This window comes from Vidua chalybeata, chromosome 12 (genome assembly GCF_026979565.1).
Source record: "Vidua chalybeata isolate OUT-0048 chromosome 12, bVidCha1 merged haplotype, whole genome shotgun sequence".
Lineage (NCBI taxonomy): Eukaryota > Metazoa > Chordata > Aves > Passeriformes > Viduidae > Vidua > Vidua chalybeata.
This window is the reverse complement of record NC_071541.1, coordinates 20,337,200-20,354,972: the sequence shown is the minus strand read 5'-3', so window position 1 is coordinate 20,354,972 and position 17,773 is coordinate 20,337,200. Positions and strand designations below refer to the sequence as shown.

The 17,773-nt window shown below is 53.6% G+C and overlaps 1 protein-coding gene across 12 annotated transcripts in view; it reads right to left on the bottom strand.

Moving 5' to 3' along the window:
* Window positions 1–2: 2 nt before the first annotated feature.
* The window catches only part of LOC128794028 (uncharacterized), a 64,489-nt gene continuing 46,718 nt past the window's right edge, over window positions 3–17,773 (bottom strand). For 6 of the 12 annotated variants that reach the window (XM_053953597.1, XM_053953596.1, XM_053953598.1 and 3 more), the window contains 10 exons: window positions 5,563–5,670; window positions 4,834–4,905; window positions 4,676–4,747; window positions 4,490–4,588; window positions 3,965–4,072; window positions 3,241–3,312; window positions 2,804–2,875; window positions 2,530–2,607; window positions 2,336–2,434; window positions 1,049–1,889 (listed from right to left, as the gene is read on the bottom strand). In XM_053953597.1, the coding sequence (XP_053809572.1) occupies window positions 1,441–1,889; window positions 2,336–2,434; window positions 2,530–2,607; window positions 2,804–2,875; window positions 3,241–3,312; window positions 3,965–4,072; window positions 4,490–4,588; window positions 4,676–4,747; window positions 4,834–4,905; window positions 5,563–5,670 (1,229 nt within the window). In that variant the 3' untranslated portion in view covers window positions 1,049–1,440. Of the gene's footprint in view, window positions 439–970; window positions 1,890–2,335; window positions 2,435–2,529; window positions 2,608–2,803; window positions 2,876–3,240; window positions 3,313–3,964; window positions 4,073–4,489; window positions 4,589–4,675; window positions 4,748–4,833; window positions 4,906–5,562; window positions 5,671–17,773 lie in introns of those variants that run through there. The other 6 variants (XM_053953603.1, XM_053953606.1, XM_053953594.1 and 3 more) reach the window with 4 other exon arrangements.

The window sequence follows — 17,773 nt, the reverse complement described above, 5'->3', positions numbered from 1 at the left end:
GGTGACAGCTCCATCTCTTTATTGCAACCGAAGTGGGGGCCATCACCTACCCTGGCAGGGGCGGGGGGTTACCTTCAATAGCATTTAGGGGGCAGGGCCAGGGAGCTTAGGGGCAGAGGAGGGACCATGTTGGTCTCAGTTGGGGCTGGAGGGTGCTGGGCTGGTACCGGGGTCTTTAGAAGAACTGGGGAATGGGCTGGGACGGGACAGAGGGAGATCAAAAACGGGTGAAGGCAGCTTGGGGATACCCATGGGGAGAGGAAGTGGCAGTGGGATCTACAGGGTCTTTGGAGATATCCTCGTAGACAGATCTACTGGTGTCCTCTGCTCAGAACTCCAGAAAGGGCTGACCAGGCCCTTATTACTGCTGGAGGTGCTCCACAAGCAGTCTGGGTGTGAGGGGAAGCCACTGCTTTCATCTCCTGTCCAGAGCTGCGACTGTGGAAAGAGAGGAGAGCCTGAGGCCACCAGCTGCCAGTGGCACACTGGGACCCTCCTGCACAGCAGGGCCCAGAGCTGGCAAGGCTCCCCAGCCCGGCTGGAGCTGCTGGCACACCTTGGCCCAGCTGGACAGCTGCCCCTCAAGGCCCCGGCGAGCAGGGGACGGCTCTGGGCAGGCTCCCTGGCCAGGAGCGGGCCCCAGAGCGCGACTGCCTTTCAAGGGCAATCTCGTCCCTGCTCTTTCTCCTCCCCACCTTGCCTCGTCTCTGCCCTGTGCCCCCAGGGCTGCTCTTGGCCAGGCAGCCTCAGTGGGAGCCAGCACTGGCTGCAGCCCCAGCGGGCCCCCCAGGACAAGGCCCAGCAATTAAGAGGCCAATGAAAGCACTGAGCAGCAGCAGAACCCTCAGCAGAGTTCTTTGGACAACCACAGACTGGCCACAACTCCACTGCAGCCTCTCTGGGAACCTTCCCTGTCTATAAGAGACTTTCAAAATAAGCTGTTTGAGGGGAAAAGCAACAAAGCACTCACTGTTTTCTCTTCCAGGAATACCAGATTCTAAAGCAGCACAACATGAAGACAAGCTTCAAAAGAAGCATGCCTGACATTAACTCTAGCGAGTAGCCTGTTCCATGACAGAAACCCCTTCCGATGCTCTTCTGGGAATCTGGAACAGGTGCTGTGGTGCTGGCTGCATCTGTGGGAGCAACGGGGAGCGTGAGCCCGCGCTGTGCTGCACTGCTGAGCTGGCAGCAGGGTGCATACGGCCAGGACGTTCGCTGTTTCCCCCAGAGCTGGGGCCTGCAGGCACCTTGCCGCCCCTTGGCACAGGCTGTGCCACCCAACAAAGCCCAGCAGGCCGGGAGGAGAGCCCGGGGCCAGCGCAGCTGCTTGGGCAGTCGCTGCTTTGACGGACACGGGCCAAACCCATCCCTGAGCAGCCCCTACCAGCCCTGGCCCTCCCTGCCTTGGGACAGCTCCCCCAGCCCCAGGGGACAGAGTCAGGCCCTGTCAGGAGCCAGTGCAGCCCCTGCCCAGTCAGGAGCCAGGGCTGGCTCTGGCCCTGGGCTCGCAGCAGGGCTCCCTCTCGGGGCTGCTCCCGTGCCTTGGGCCTCTGGGCACTCAGGGCCAGCTCCGGGAGCAGCCGCAGCGGGAGGGGCGTTGGTGCGTGAGTCCCGATTCCCCGGGGCTGTGAACGAGCTCCAGAGGCCTGGAAGCCGAGGCGCCTCCAGCTTTGGCTGCTGCCGGGCCGTGCAAGGGCAGGGCCTGGGGGAAGAGCTGCTGCCACACAGCCCCGCCGAGGGCTGAGCCCGGCTGAGCCCGGCACAGCAGTTACCTCCTGTGCCTGTGCCCGTGCCTGGCATCGCCTTCCTTCCTGCAGCAGGGGCTGCCACTGAGCCACTGCTTCCTCCGGGATGTGCCTCCTTTTGCAGAGATGTTTGGTCTGTCACTTGAAAAAGGAAGAGGCACAGCTGGATCAGATGGAAACATTCCCCATTGGAGAGGTGGCATCTTCCGGAGGCAATGCTTGTCAAAGTCACAGGTAAAGATCAGGAGAATGCCCAGGCTGTGGGGGCCAGAGAACTCCCTTGTGCAAACAGCTGCGTCTCCTGATCTGCTCAGACACTGGGAAATTGCAGGGGATCTCAGGGTGTGCATAACTCGTGGTGCAGTTTGGGCTCCCTGTCAGCTGCTGCCAAATGCCTTCTTGCAGAGGCTGGGGAGAAGCTGCAGCCAGGCCAGGCTGGGAAACAGCCCTGCAGGCCATGAAAGCACAAGCGGGACAGCCAGGCTGCCATGGATCCCTTCCCGCTGTGCCTGGCACGGCGTGTCCAGATGTGCAGGGAAATCCCCCGGCTGCTGAGTCCCAGAGAAGGCTGAGGGGAATGTACCCACCTTGTCCTCCCTGTGCTTCCTTCTGTGTTTGTCTCAGGAATTCGTTTGACTCATGAGACTTTGTGGCTGCAGTATCTTGGGTCTTTTCTTTTGGAGGACCTTAAGAGAAAGAGAGAAAGTTGTTCCATTTCCCAGGAATGGATCCCACAAAACCAGTGCACAGCCTGTGGGGTCAGCAGGGGCACACTACTCACCCCTGCGACGGGAGGTCTGTTGGTGCGCAGCATCCAGCCCAGGAGCTGGAGAAGTCCTCCCTGCAGACACACCTGTAACTGAACAGCCACAGGAGCTTCTGTCATCTCTGCAGTTCTGCACGGGCAGCACTGAGCTGCAGGAGCGCTGAGGGGATGGCGCAGGGCGAGGGCACACACATGCATGGTTCTGTCCTGGCACCTGCAGCGATGCCTCCCTGGCCGAGCTTTGGGCTCTGAGCTGGCAGCTCTCCCAGGGGGAAAGGCCTTGACCTACCCTCAGCATCTCCCAGAGGGTCAGTACTGGGTATGGGTTGGGAAGCTGCACCACCTTCAGCAACAGGTTCAGCTGCAAAGAAAGGCAGGACAGAACAGCTCCTGTGGCACTGTAGGAGATCCTCAGGCTGCACCCAATGCTCAGCCCCGGGGCGCAGCCCTGGGCCCAGCCCCTTCCCTCTCTGCTCTCCTCCGTGGCTGCACAGAGCACACGGAAGGACACACTGGCATTGCACATGGGAGGAAGATGGACAGCCAAATGCTCCTTCCTCCCACTGACAGCGATCCTGTGGGATCGCTCTGGGCTCCAGAAGGGAGCAGGGCAAGGCTTCCAGTTTCCTTCAAACTTAAGATGATGTTAAGGGAAATGGCTCATGAGTGAGCTCTTGTCACATTGACTCTGATTATTCTCTCAGGAAAGGCACACTGAAAACTTGCCTCCAACATCCTCCAAGATCTTCAAGCCATTTTCCAGCAGGGCTTCCAAATAATCCAGTTTGTGATCCCAATCTAGAAGGGAGCAAAGATCAGAACCATTTCCATGGTGTGCTGTAGTTCCCCTCTGCCTCAGGGAACTGAGTACTGCAAGGCAGTTGGGTAAGGCTGTGGGAACCAGATGGAAATGGATATGGCCAAAGATGCACAGGGGCCTGGGGAGCTCTAGGCTGGCTCCTGATCCTCTCTACACTCTTTCCCTGCCCTGGCAACATCCCTGGAGGGGGAGCGGGAGTAGCCCTGGGTGCTGGGGGCGTTCTTCCTCCCACAGAGGAAATCCTCCCTAAAGGCCAAGGGTAGACTGCGGCAGGCAGTGCCACAATTGTCCCTCCCTCCCTCCCTCTGTCCCTCCTGCCCTCCTTCTGCTGGGAAACTTCCCAGAGCCCCAGGGGACGTAGCCAGGTGCTCACAGGACACACTGGAGCCTTGCTCCTGCCCTCTGCACTTTCCCCACCATGGTCACTCTGTGCAGTCTCTCCCAGGTTTCGGGATGTGTCTCCCACAGAGGGACCCCAGCAGGACTGCTCAGTACCCAAGTGCCCTGAGCCTGCTCAGGATAATTCCCCTGGGCTGTGCCGCTCTTGTCTGGGCTGTGCCTGCACTGCCAAGCAGCAGAGAGGGCAGCTCAAGCCTCAGCAGGGCTCAGGCCCAGAGACACAGCAATTACCTCCAGTGACTGTGCCTGGCATCGCCTCCCTTCCTGCAGCAGAGGCTGCCAATGAGCCACTGGTTCCTCCGGGAAACTCAGCCTTTAGCACAGCCTCTCCTTCCATCTCTGGAGAAAGGAAAAGGCACAGCTGGATCAGATGGGGCATCTTCAGGATGCCAGGCTTGTCAAAGACATTGATATGGATCAGGAAATGTCCCAAGCTCTTGTCACTGGGCCAGAGCACTCCCTTGTGAGTAGCACACCCTTGCAATCAGCTGCACCTCCTGATCTGCTCAGACACTGGGAAATTGCAGGGGATCCCAGAATGTGCATGGCCCATGATGCAGTTTGGCCACCCTGTCAGCTGGTGCCAAATGCAGAGGCTGGGGACTGGGAAACAGCCCTGCAAGGTGTGAAAGCAACAGTGGGGCCGCAAGGCTGCCATGGATCCCTTCCCACTGTTCCGCGCACAGCGTGTTCAGATGTGCAGGGAAAGCCCTCGGCTGCAGAGTCCCAGGGGAAGGCTGAGGGAAATGCTCTCACCATGCCCTTTGTGCAGTTTCTTCACTATTTGTTTCAGGATGTTGTTTGACTCAAGCGATTCCTTCTCTCCTCTAGGTTTGTTCTTCCCTCTCGGAGGACCTTAACAGAAAGTAGTTCCATTTCCCAGGACTGGATGCCACAAAACCAGTGCACAGCCTATGGGGTCAGCAGGGACACACTACACACCCCTGCGAAGGGAGCCGGGCTTGCGTGGAGCAATCAGCAAAGGGGCAGGAAAATTCCTCCCTGCAGACACAGCTGTAATTGAACAGCCAGAGAAGCTTCTGTCACCTGTCCTGGCAGGCTGTCAGCAATTATTCCTTGGTGGGGCAGTGGGAACATACCTGCAGGAGGCTCCAAGGGCTTCAGAACTTCATTCAGCCAAGCTAATGGAGGAGCCTTCCCATCAACCTCATCTAGAACGGAGCACAGATGAGAACATTTTTCAGGGTGTGCTGGCATCCCCTTCTGCCTCTGAGAAATGGGCACTGCAAGGCAGTTGGGTAAGGCCGTAGGAGCCAGATGTCAATGGACATGGCCAAAGCTGCACAGGGGCCTGGGGAACTCTGGGCTGGCTCCTGGTCACTCTCCAAACTCTTTCCCTGCCCTGTGCAACATCCCTGGAGGGGCAGCTGGAGCAGCCCACGGCCCAGTGGGAGTATCTCACTCCCATGCAGAGGAAATCCTCCCTAAAGGCCAGGGGAAGACTGCAGCAGGCAGTGCCACAACTGTCCCTCCCTCCCTCCCTCCCTCCCTCCTGCCCTCCTTCTGCTAGGACACCTCCCCCAGCCCGAGGGCCCATAGCCCGTCCCTCTCAGGACACACTGGAGCCTTGCTCTCGCCCTCTGCCCTTTCCCCACCATGGTCACCCTGTGCAGTCTCTCCCAGGTTTCGGGATGTGTCTCCCACAGAGGGACCCCAGCAGGACTGCTCAGTACCCGAGTGCCCTGAGCCTGCTCAGGATAATTCCCCTGGGCTGTGCCGCTCTTGTCTGGGCTGTGCCTGCACTGCCAAGCAGCAGAGAGGGCAGCTCAAGCCTCAGCAGGGCTCAGGCCCAGAGGCACAGCAATTACCTCCAGTGACTGTGCCTGGCATCGCCTCCCTTCCTGCAGCAGAGGCTGGCACAGAATCACTGCTTCCTCTGGGAAATGCTTCCTTCTGCACAGCCTCTCCTTCCATCTCTGGAGAATGGAAAAGGGACAGCTGGATCAGATGGAAACATTCCCTTTTGGGAATGGGGAAAGTGACAGCTTCAGGAGGCGATACTTGTGAAAGGCATGGGTAAGGATCGGAAAACACTCAGGATTTTGGGACTGTCGGATGCTGGTCCCTTCTCCAAACAGCCCCTAAACCTGATCTACCCAAAGACTGGGAAATTGCAGGGGATCTCAGGGTGTGCACGGCCCATGGTGCAGTTTGGGCTCCCTGTCAGCTGCTGCCAAATGCCTTCCTGCAGCGGCTGGGGAGAAGCTGCAGCCAGGCCAGGCTGGGAAACAGCCCTGCAGGCCGTGAAAGCAGCAGCGGGGCAGCCAGGCTGCCATGGATTCCTTCCCGCTGTGCCGGGCACGATGTGTCCAGATGTGCAGGGAACGCCCCCGGCTGCTGAGTCCCAGGGGAAGGCTGAGGGAAATGCTCTCACCTTGTCCTCCCTGCAGCATTTCCCTCAGCATTTGCCACATGAGTTCAGATGGTTCCAGGGATATCTTGTTTGCTGTGTCTTTGATCTTCTCTGTCTGAGGACCTTAGAGCAAAATATTTCCATTTCCCAGGACTGGATGCCACAAAACCAGTGCACAGCCTGTGGGGTCAGCAGGGACACACCACTCACCCTTGTGATGGGAGCTGGGCTTGTGTGCAACTTCCACCAAAGGTCCTGGGAAAGTCCTCTCTGCAGACACACCTGTAACTCAACAGCCACAGGAGCTTCTGTCATCTCTGGAGATCTGCACAAGCAGCACTGAGCCGCAGACGTGCTGAGGGGATGGTGCAGGGCGAGGGCACACACGTGCATGGTTCTGTCCTGGCACCTGCAGCAATGCCCCCCTGGCCGAGCTTTGGGCTCTGAGCTGGCAGCTCTCCCAGGGGGAAAGGCCTTGACCTACCCTCAGCATCTCCCAGAGGGTCAGTACTGGGTATGGGTTGGGAAGCTGCACCACCTTCAGCAACAGGTTCAGCTGCAAAGAAAGGCAGGACAGAAGAGCTCCCGTGGCGCTGTAGGAGATCCTCAGGCTGCACCCAAGGCTCAGCCCGGGGGCGCAGCCCTGAGCCCGGCCCCTTCCCTCTCTGCTCTCCTCCGTGGCTGCACAGAGCACACGGAAGGACACACTGGCATTGCACATGGGAGGAAGATGGACAGCCAAATGCTCCTTCCTCCCACTGACAGCGATCCTGTGGGATCGCTCTGGGCTCCAGAAGGGAGCAGGGCAAGGCTTCCAGTTTCCTTCAAACTTAAGATGATGTTAAGGGAAATGGCTCATGAGTGAGCTCTTGTCACATTGACTCTGGTTATTCTCTCAGGAAAGGCACACTGAAAACTTGCCTCCAACATCCTCCAAGAACTTCAAGCCGTCATTCATCAGGACTTCCAAATAATCCAATTCATGATCCCAGTCTAGAAGGGAGCACAGATCAGAACCATTTCCATGGTGTGCTGGGATCCCCTTCTGTCTTTGGGAGTGGGGCACTGCAAGGCAGTTGGGTAAGGCCGTGGCAGCCAGATGTGAAAGGACACGGCCAAAGCTGCACAGGGGCCTCGGGAGCTCTGGGCTGGCTCCTGGTCACTCTCCATCCTCCTTGCAGGCCCTGTGCAACATCCCTGGCAGGGAGGGTGGAGCAGCCCAGGGCCCATTGGGACTCTCTCCCTCCCACAGCGGAAACCCTCCCTAAAGCCCAGGGGAAAACCATCCCGCAGCGCTTCCCGGCGAGCAGGGAGCGCTCTCCCGGGAAAGGGGAGCCAGGCTGCCAGTTCACCTGCTCCCCGCGCTTGCAACGGAGCAGCCTGGGCAGCCCTGGCAGGCAGGGCCACGGCCAGGAGGAGCAGGAGGAAGAGGCGTAGAGCAAGGGCCATGGTGCCTCGCCCTCTGCCAGTCCCGCAGCTCTTGCTGCCACCGCTGTCCTGACACCGCTGTCCCAAAGTCAGCACCACTGCTGCCACCGCCGCTGCTGCCGCAACAGTTGTGCTCAAGGACTGACTGCTCGGTCCTTGTGGTGCTGTGCAGCCACGGGGCTCTGGCACCTCTGTGACCTCAGAGCCTGCTGTGACCTCAGCCTGCTGTGACCCCAGAGCCTGATGTGACCTCAGCCTGCTCTGACCCCAGAGCCTGCTGTGACCTCATGGCATTGGCTGTACCCCCAGAGTGTACCCCCATCTGTACAAATGGACTGCTCTGATTGTAAATGTTTTGCTTCATCCAAGGGTCATTGCTCAGCAAAACCTTTATTTTGCCTGCTGACATTGCTGGTCAGACTGTGTGCCTGGAGACGCTCTTGATTGTTATGGTATAAATTTATTTTATTGTTTCCTTGTTAGGTGGTTCGTTCTGTTGTACCCCAATTTTCACCCTGAGTTTGCTTACCCCCGGGTTTTACCCTCCCTCAAAGCTGACCCTCATGCCATTCCCCGCCTCTTGTTCAGCTCTTTCCCTGCCTGTCATAGCAACCCAGTCCCATGGTGCCCAAACCTTCCCTGCCACTTTCACATGGGGCCAATCCCTGATTGCAACACCCCTTTGGAATTCCCCTATTCCTCGAAGCCCCACTGGCCCATGTGGCCCATCCTCTCCACCCTCCTACCCCAACTGGCTCCAGACCCTCTGCTGTAGCGGTCAAACCTGTGTCTCACCGAAGTGCTGATACCCGGGTTCAGCATGTCATGGTTTGACACTCGCACAATGCCAGCGTCCCCATGAAAATGCACCTTTCCTTAATAAATGCTGTGAGATGTTATCAGGAACAGAGCAGAGCAGGCCCAAGCTTAATAATAAAGGAAAAAAAAAACTTTATTAAACAACTACTAATACAGAAAACACATAAACTAAATCCAGGATGAAGACCTTTTAAAACACCCCTCCTCCTCCCAATTTCCAAAAACACCTAGCCATGAAACATCACCCGGGATTCCTGATCAAATTACCACCCTTCAGGTAATCCATACTCAAACTATCAAGGGAGAGAGAAGTCTCTCTTGCACCACAGACCCCCCAGGAAACACAGCTGCCCCCCTGTGTTTCCCTGTCACACATGGCAACCGCCCGGAAAAAAAAATCTGCCAGTGTGACACTCTCCATTCCATGTCACAGTGCTCTCACCACCGTGCATGGACAGACTACTCATAGGGCTCCTTTAAGGATGCTTTGCCACAGACCCAAAGATACAACAGTTCAGCTTCTCATCTTGGGACTACAGTCCCCCCCCATTTTCCCCTGGGGCCGAGGGGTCCAAACAGGACTCATCTTCTTCCCGAAGACAGAGGGTATCACCATTCCCTCTTCAGCTTTCTTCGTTTCTCGCCATTCCTGTGCTGTTCGAAGCTGAAACAGGTCTCCTTGGGTCACCACTGCATCCCCCTAAAATGCAGTCTCTATTGCAGGAGATTTTGGTTCAGTCCATGGCTAACAAGAAAAGTCCAGCCAAAAGCTACTTCATCATCTCCTCCCACCTAAATATTTCTTCTTCTAACATCTCAGGTCCCGGACTATCTCTCTTCCACTACAAATCAAGGAGGAGTAATACTTTTAAAAGCCCTCATTTCCTGGAAAGGGTTAAACGTTCAGACTCCCTGGACGGCTGATATCTCGGTCCGGTGTTCCGCCACCTCCCACGCTGGGCATCCCCCCCCCCTTCTCCTTCTCCTCTGCTGGCAAATTTCCAGGTGCTGTCAGGCTCTCTGTCTCTTTCCCTCTTGGGGGGGGGGGGGAAACAAAGGCATCTCCGCTCCTCTCCACCCTTCCGTCCAGGAGCTGGCTGGGTTCCAGACCCTCAGCCCCCTCGGCCTACCTGGACAAGGCCGCGTGGCTTCCCCTCCCCCACCCAGCCCATGGCTGGGCAGGGGGGGAGTCTGCACTCTCTGACGACCGGAACCAAAAGAGACAGTTCCCTTGGGAGTTCTTGCTTTTAACCCCCTGTGTTCTCAGAGGCGTGTCCATACTTTCAGTGGTCACTCCAGGTGCCAATATCCAAACCTGACCACTGATTGGTTTGACCCAACTTCCTGGAAAAAATTCACTTCCATGTCAAACCACGACACAGCACTGCCTTTTTTTGGATAGTGGCTTTTCATTGTTATTCTTTAAATTTTTATTTGGTCCAATAAATACATTTTTTTAAATTAATAAATTGGAGCATTCATTTATAACAATCATGGTGAGCCTTGATGTGATCTGATTTGGGGGTCTGGGGAAACCCTTTTTTGTCTGGGCGACACCCTGCCAATTTCGACGGCCGGAGGGCACTGGGGAGTCCCGTAGAACCAAACAGATTTTGAATTCGGAGCCAGAGCCACTATCAAAAAAGGGGGATAAAACGGGCCCAGAGCTCTTGGGAACTCGGAGCAGAATCTCTGAGGCCGCGGTTAAATATTTTCACTCATAAAAATCTACGTGCACGAAGAATCCACGCGGGAAAAAGGACCGTAAGTATCGCATGGTTGAGTGAGGGGTGATCGAGCGTGTGTGTGAGATGTGCCATTGTCACGGGGTGAGAGAGGCCCCAAGACGATCGCAGTTCCACTCTTCCACGAGGAAAGTGGTCGGTTGCGGGGGAAGCAAACGGAATGGGGAAATCTCATTTTACGTGTAAAGCGTGCAACTCGGGGAGTTCAGGGGTTCGATCACGGGCGGATTGATGAGGGAGGGTATGTTCTCGGGTGTTTGAGAACTGGTAAACTGTGGCAAGCACATTTCTCTCTCTCTCAGGATTTTTTATTGAGGTGCACAGAGAGAAATGAAAGAGAAAACAATTTCTATTTCTGCTCCTTGTTTTTCTCTTGTGGAATGTGTTTGGAGAATTGTTTACCCAGAGTGAGCGCTTGGTTGGATCATGGTGGATTGTTTGGGCCTGACAGCCAATCGGATCCACCTGTGTCTGGGCTCTGGAGAACAGGGTCACGAGTTGTGAGGAGTTAGATATGATGGTTAGAGAAAGTGGCATGTAGTGTTTGGTATCCTCTTTTATATAGCATATTGGTGTGTTGTAGCATAGTTATGGTGGAGAAATCGTTCGGCCTTCTGAGGTGGAGTTGGATATCATCGTTCTTCCCATTGGGTTCGCCGACATCTACAACAGTAAACCTCTTTGGTCCAGGACTTTGGAAGTCCGGGGAAAAGGTAAGAGAGCTCACCACCAGTTGCTGGTCCACAGAGCGGTTTGCTGTGTGAGTGATAGGCTGGTAACATTCAATCGGGACAGGCTAAAACCTCAGTATCATCCAGGACGGATTCAAGGACTTTGGTAAAGGAATTAAGGTAAGCAGGCTTGTTGAGGTATGGGGCAGAAAAAGAGTAAAATTCAGGGAAAATCCCAGGGGAAACCTGGTAAGGGGCAGCAGGACTGTTTGCCAGAAATCCCAAGGGGAAGCCCGTTGGGGTGGATTTTGGAGCATTGGGAGCACTGCCCCCAGAGACAGGGGAAATCTAAGGAAAAGATGATACATTACTGTGTGGAGGTATGGGGGAACATGGAAATTGGGAAATAGCAGTTTTGGCCCATGTTTGGCACATTTGATACAAGAATGTGTCAGGCGTTATACGATGGTATATATGAAGAAAGCGGGCCAGAAGGGGAGGAGCTGGACTATGCCAGATTGTGGGAATATGCTGGTGTCAGGCTATTCCCGGTCCGAACTCAGGGTGTTAAAATAAATCAGAGTGAGACCTGGGAGCCCTTGGACAACCTTCCACCCCCATACCTAAACCAGGTCCAGCCCCCAGTGCCCGCTCCAGTGGATCACCCGCCTCAACCCGCACAGGCACAGGCACCGCCGTGTAATATACAGCCCCCGGCTCTGGCGGTGCCGGACCCGCCGGGTCCCTCTCAGCCCCCGCCTGTGCCACAGCAGGCGGACGGCCCCGGGCACACACTCCCCGCCGGCGAAACTGCCTCTCCTCCAGCCAGCAGGACGCGTCGCAAGACGCGGAGGGAGAACCATGGCGATAGTGAGGGGGAAGGGAACAGACCCGGTCTCTACCCCTAAGGGAAGTACCAACCGCTCCCGGAGACATTGGGCATGTAAATGTGCCTATCAATACGGGAGACGTCAGAGCCTTCAGAAGGGAAACGGGGAAATTAATGGATGACCCTCTGGGGGTGGCGGAGAGGCTGGATGAGTTTTTGGGGAACAGTATCTATTCATATGATGCTATCTGCACCATTCTAAGGTCGTTGTTCAACACCGAGGAAGGGGACATGATACGGCAGGCTGCAATAACGGATTGGGAACACAGGAATCCCCGGGGCGGGGAGCGGGGCCGAGAGGTGGCCTGAACAGAGGCCATCATGGAATGCCCAGTCGGAGGAGGATCGGCTCAAAATGATAGGGCTGAGGAACATGGTAATACAGGGAATTGAGGGGGCGGTACCAAAGGGGCAGAACATCAGTAAAGCATTGGGGGAATGCCAGGGGAGGGTAGAAACACCTACCAAATGGCTGGAACGGTAAAGAAAAAGTCCCCAGATGTATTCAGGCACTGACCCTAATTTTCTGCTTGGGGCTATTTTGTTAAAAACACAATTTATTGCTAAAACGTGGGAGGACTTGTGGAAAAAGCTAGAAAGAACAGAGATATGGCAAGAGAAAAGCCTCCAAGAATTGCTAAGGGAGGCACAGAAGGTTTACATGAGGCGGGATGACGAAAAACAAAAGGCTCAAGCAAGGGTGTTGGTGGCGGCGGTACGGGAAGCGCAAAAACAGGAGCGGCTTCAGAATCCCGGAAAGCCGGCACCAACGCAACGGCCCCGGGGCAAGCTGAACCCCCCTCAAAAGAAGGGCACAAACAAACAGGTAAGTGGCCCTGAGTGCTTTCACTGTAAACAGAGAGGGCACTTCAAGAGGGAGTGCAAGAAAAGAATAAAGGATGAACAAAATTTTCAGGAGGATTAGCGGTGTCAGGGGCTCTATAATTTGGGGTCCAGAACACCTGGAGAGCCCTTGATACAAGTTAAAAATTGGACCCCAGAAACAAGAATTGGTATTTTTGGCGGATTCAGGCGCGGAAAGAACCACAGTTCAGCGACTGCCACCGGGATGTACTAAAAGTAAGGACTCAATGGTGGTCATCGGGGCCAAAGGAGAACCATTTAAGGTACCGGTTTTGAAAAATGTGGAAATGGAATTGGAAAATAAGTTTTGCCTGGGGAACTTACTGCTGGTAGAAGAAGCAGATTATAACTTGCTGGGGAGGGATTTAATGGTAGTCCCGGGGATAAGCCTGATAGCACAGGACTCCCAGCTAACGGTAACTTTATACAAACTGACCGTGGAGGATGAGAATAAAATAAACCCTAAAGTGTGGCACACACAGGGGGAGGCGGGGAGGTCAAACATGGAGCCTATTCACATTGAGATTGAGAGGCCAGAGGATCCGATCAGGATCAAAGAGTACCCAATTCCCATGCAAGGTAGGAGGGGACTGAAACCTGTAATAGAGGATCTAATCAAGAAGGGCACATTAGAGCTGTGTATGTCAAGACATAATACTCCTATCCTGGCAGTACAAAAGGTGGATGGTAGTTATAGGCCGGTGCAAGATTTGCGGGCGGTAAATCAAAGGACAAAAACCTTGTTTCCTACCGTCTCGAACCCGTCCGCACTACTGAATAACGTATCCCCGGCAGATACCTGGTACAGTGCAATAGATTTAAAGGATGCCTTTGGGACTTGTCCGCTAGCCTGGGAAAGTCAGGACTATTTTGCATTTCAATGGGAGAACCCGGACACAAATAGAAAGCAACAATTAAGGTGGACATCCTTGCCTCAGGGCTTCGTAGATTCGCCCAACCTATTTGGGCAAGCCCTTGAGAAACTCTTAAGTGAGTTTGTGCCAGTCAAAGGGACCAAGTTATTACAATAGGTGGATGATCTGTTGGTAGCCGGACCCAGGGAGGAGGATGTACAGGCAGGTACAATAGCACTATTAAGCTTTCTGGGGGAGAAAGGGTTGAAGGTCTCAAAATCCAAATTACAGTTCACAGAGCCCGAGGTCAAGTACCTAGGACACTGGTTAACAAAGGGTAAAAAGAAGCTGGGTCCGGACAGGATAACTGGTATTATCACCTTACCCCCTCCCCAGACAAAGAGGGAGGTCAGGCAGCTGCTGGGGCTTCTAGGATACTGCCGGCAATGGATCGAGGGATACAGCGAGAAGGTAAGGTTTCTTTACGAAAAGCTTACCATGGATAAGCTCAAGTGGACAAAGCAGGATGAGGAAGGTTTTAAGGAAATAAAGGACACTCTTGTGGCTGCCCCGGTGTTGAGCCTTCCTGATGTAAGGAAACCTTTTCAACTGCTTGTGGACGTCAGCAATCACACTGCCCATGGGGTTCTAACCCAGGACTGGGCAGGGGCCAGGAAGCCAGTGGGATACGTATCAAAGCTTCTAGACCCTGTACGTAGAGGGTGGTCCACCTGCTTACAAGCAGTTGTAGCAGTAGCAATATTAGTAGAAGAAGCTAAGACGGTAACCTTCAGGGCACCACTGGTAGTTTACACCCCACATAGTATACGGAGCATTCTGCAGCAAAAGGCTGATACATGGCTGACTGATGCCAGGCTCCTAGAATACTGTATTAATCCACTCCCAGGATTTGGAGTTGTGGACTACCTCGGCCCAAGACCCCTCACAATTCCTATTTGGGGAGGCAGCAGGAGTGCCTTTCCACGACTGTGCCGAAGTGGTGGAACTACAAACTAAAATAAGACCAGACTTGGAAGAGGAAGAATTGGAAGAAGGTGAGAAATGGTTTGTGGATGGGTCTGCAAGGGTCATAGTCAGGAAAAGGAAGTTGGGTTATGCGGTGGTGGATAGAAGGACCGGGGACGTGGTGGAATCTGGGCCCCTGAATGCTGGGTGGTCAGCACAGGCTTGTGTGTTATATGCGGTATTGAGGGCCTTGTGGAAATTAGAAGGGAGAAAAGGAACAATTTGTACAGATTCAAAATATGCATTTGGGGTGGTACACACGTTTTGGAGGAATTGGGAGGAAAGGGGGCTGCTCAATACCTGGGGAAAAGGGCTGGTGCATGAGGAAATAATCAGACGGATCTTAAAGGCTATAAGGGGGCCAGAGGCAATTGCTGTGGTCCATGTAAAGGGGCACCAAACGGGAATGCGGTTCCGCACCAGAGGGAACAATTTTGCAGACAAAGAGGCCAAAAGCACGGCTTTGATGGAGGCAAGTACCCTGGGAATCGAGGAAGGGGAGGTTCAGGAGTATCCTCCCCACCCCTCCCCGAAGGAAATCGAAGGGTACGAGAAGATAGGAGGCCGGCTAGAAGGAGGTAAGTGGAAATTGCCAGACGGAAGGGAGTTATTGTCTAAGGACTACACCAGAAAGATCCTGAGGAGATTGCATCAACAAACACACTGGGGTGCTCAGGCCCTGGCAGAGCAATTCCTGAGATTTTTCGGGTGCAAAGGGATTTATGAATTAGCCAAACAAGAGGTACAGGGATGTATGGTTTGTCAAAGGATTAATCAGGCAAGGACCCGAAAGGTGGCACTGGGAAGCCGCCCACTGGCATACAGACCTTTTGAAAGGATTCAGGTAGATTTTACTGATCTGCCTAAGGTGGGGAGATGCAAATCCTTATTAGTAATAGTAGACAAACTAACTCACTGGGTAGAAGCCCTCCCGAGCTCTCGGGCAACGGCTCAAACAGTATCAACATTTCTACTGGAAGAAATCATTCCCCGATATGGGTTAATAAAATGCATAGATTTGGATCAAGGCACGCACTTCAAAAATTGTTAGACAACTAGCTGACTCTCTAGGGAGCCGGCGGGAATACCACACCCCTTGGCATCCCCAGAGCTCTGGACAAGTTGAAAGGATGAACCAAACATTAAAGGCTCAACTGGCAAAATTAATTTTGGAAGCAAAAATGTCTTGGTTAAAGTGTCTCCCCTTAGCCTTATTAAATATTCGAACCATGCCTCACTCCGAGACTGGGCTGTCACCTTTTGAAATGCTGTATGGGATGCCATATGAACATGGTATGCCAGTAGGGCATCCAAGGATAGAAGATGGACAGATACAACCACACCTCATATCTATAAGTAAAAATCTACAGGAATTGTGGAAACAGGGAATCCTGACACAAAATACCCCTTTAGGCTTCTCCATACACAGAATACAACCAGGGGACAAGGTGCTCATAAAAACATGGGAAGAGGTCCCATTAACACTTCACTGGGAAGGCACTTTTCTTGTCCTCTTAACCACAGATACAGCCATACAAACAGCAGAAGAGGGTTGGACCCACGCATCCCGAGTAAAGAAGGTCGAGCCACGGGAAGAGACGGCAGAGTGGAAAATCACCTCTCCACCTGGGGACCTAAAGCTCACTTTGCGTCGACCAAGTAAATGACTGGTAGGGAGCCGATAAGGTGCACTAAGCCCGATTGTGAATGTTACCCATTTGTGCATTTCAAATGTGAGTACTGTAACGAGGTTTGGGTCATACGCTGTAGAAGGGGGTATTGGCCAAGGGGTTTGTGTGATAAGTGCCTGGAAGAAGAACTGTGCCTGACTAGCCGTATCTTAGAGCTTGCCACAAGACTGGGGATAATCGACGTAGATTCTGAAATTTGGTTTTGTGTGTTCCAAACCGGGATAAGGGAAAAATTGAAATCAAAGGCTCAAATTCTTGCTATCGAGTGCTGAAGGTTAAATAAAGTACGCTGCAGTGCAGACACAGTTAAACTGTCGAGGTGGGGTGTCTTTAAACGGAGGTGTGCAGCTCGGTGCAGGTATGACAGCACAGAAGACTATTCTTGCTGCCGAGGAGATGGCTTACCTCGCCACTGGTGGCACCCCAGTGGGCGCAGGCAGAGGCAGAGGAATAATAATAATCGTGGGGGTCCTGATCCACCTGAATCTGGTAATGTGCCTCAAGACCGGTACGCGTTTGAGTAACTTGCCCAGCACAGAGGTGCAAGGCCCCGGCAACGGGTGCGGGCACTGCGTACAGACTGCCCAGAAAGAACACGGGGAATCGGAGGCTCCGACATCCCCAGTCCCAAAGAACTGCAGCAAGGGTAAGATAAAGGGGCACTGCCCCAGGAACAGCACTCAGCAGGGGAATAGCAGGCTAAAAGGAAGAACAAGGTGGTATACACAAAAGATGACCCCTAAGGACGGGCGGTCAGAGCGCCAGGTACATAAAAGAAATATTGAACAGGTACCTGTCCCGATCTGTGATAAATGTAACCGAACAGTATGGACTGGGGGAAAAATGGAGTCAGTGTTTGTAGCATACTTTTGGACCAATCCGTTATGCAATGACAATAACCAGTTGGGAATGTATGTTATGGGTGGTAAAACATACTGGGTGGGCAAGAACTTAAAGTATGAAACTAAGACGTCCCTCAAAGGTGAGCCGGTTATCTTGGACCTTTTAGAGGATCAGGATGACTGAGTTGGCTTGCAATATGACCGAATGTTCTGCTTTTCAAGGAACAAAGAGGGAGTGGACCCAGGGAGCAAAATGAAACAGCTATCACAGGAGCTGAGAAAACAGGAAGCAGAAATGAGGAAAAGAAGGATGGAGCAGGAAAGGCTGAGAACCCTAAGCGAGCAGTATGATCAGCTGGAAAAGCAGTATACCAGCTGGGGTTTACCTGCCTCAGATCAAAACCTATTTGTGGATCTGATGCAGGAAATCGCAACGGAATTGGGCTTATCTAATTGCTGGATCTGCGGGGGGGCTCAAATCAGCGGAAAAGTGGCCTTGGAAAGGTGAGAGCCTAGCCCCAGAGCAACTCCTAAAATGGGATTATGCCAAAACCTCAAAAACAATTCAGAGACCTGAGGGTTGGGTCTTGGGCAAAAGAGTGATTGGGATGTTCTGCGTTAGCAGGGAGGCAAAGGAATACATTGAAATGGTAGGATACGCTCCATGTGTGTCCACTCTGACAATAAACTCCTCTAACAAAAGCAGAGTGTGACAACCTGAGAACCCTACAGGGTACTGGAGCCAAGGAAAAAGAGACAAATGTGAATGGAGTGAAAAAATTGGACTTTGCTGGAACAAAAGCTCTGGAACTAACCCTTACCAATCCTTGGAGGAGT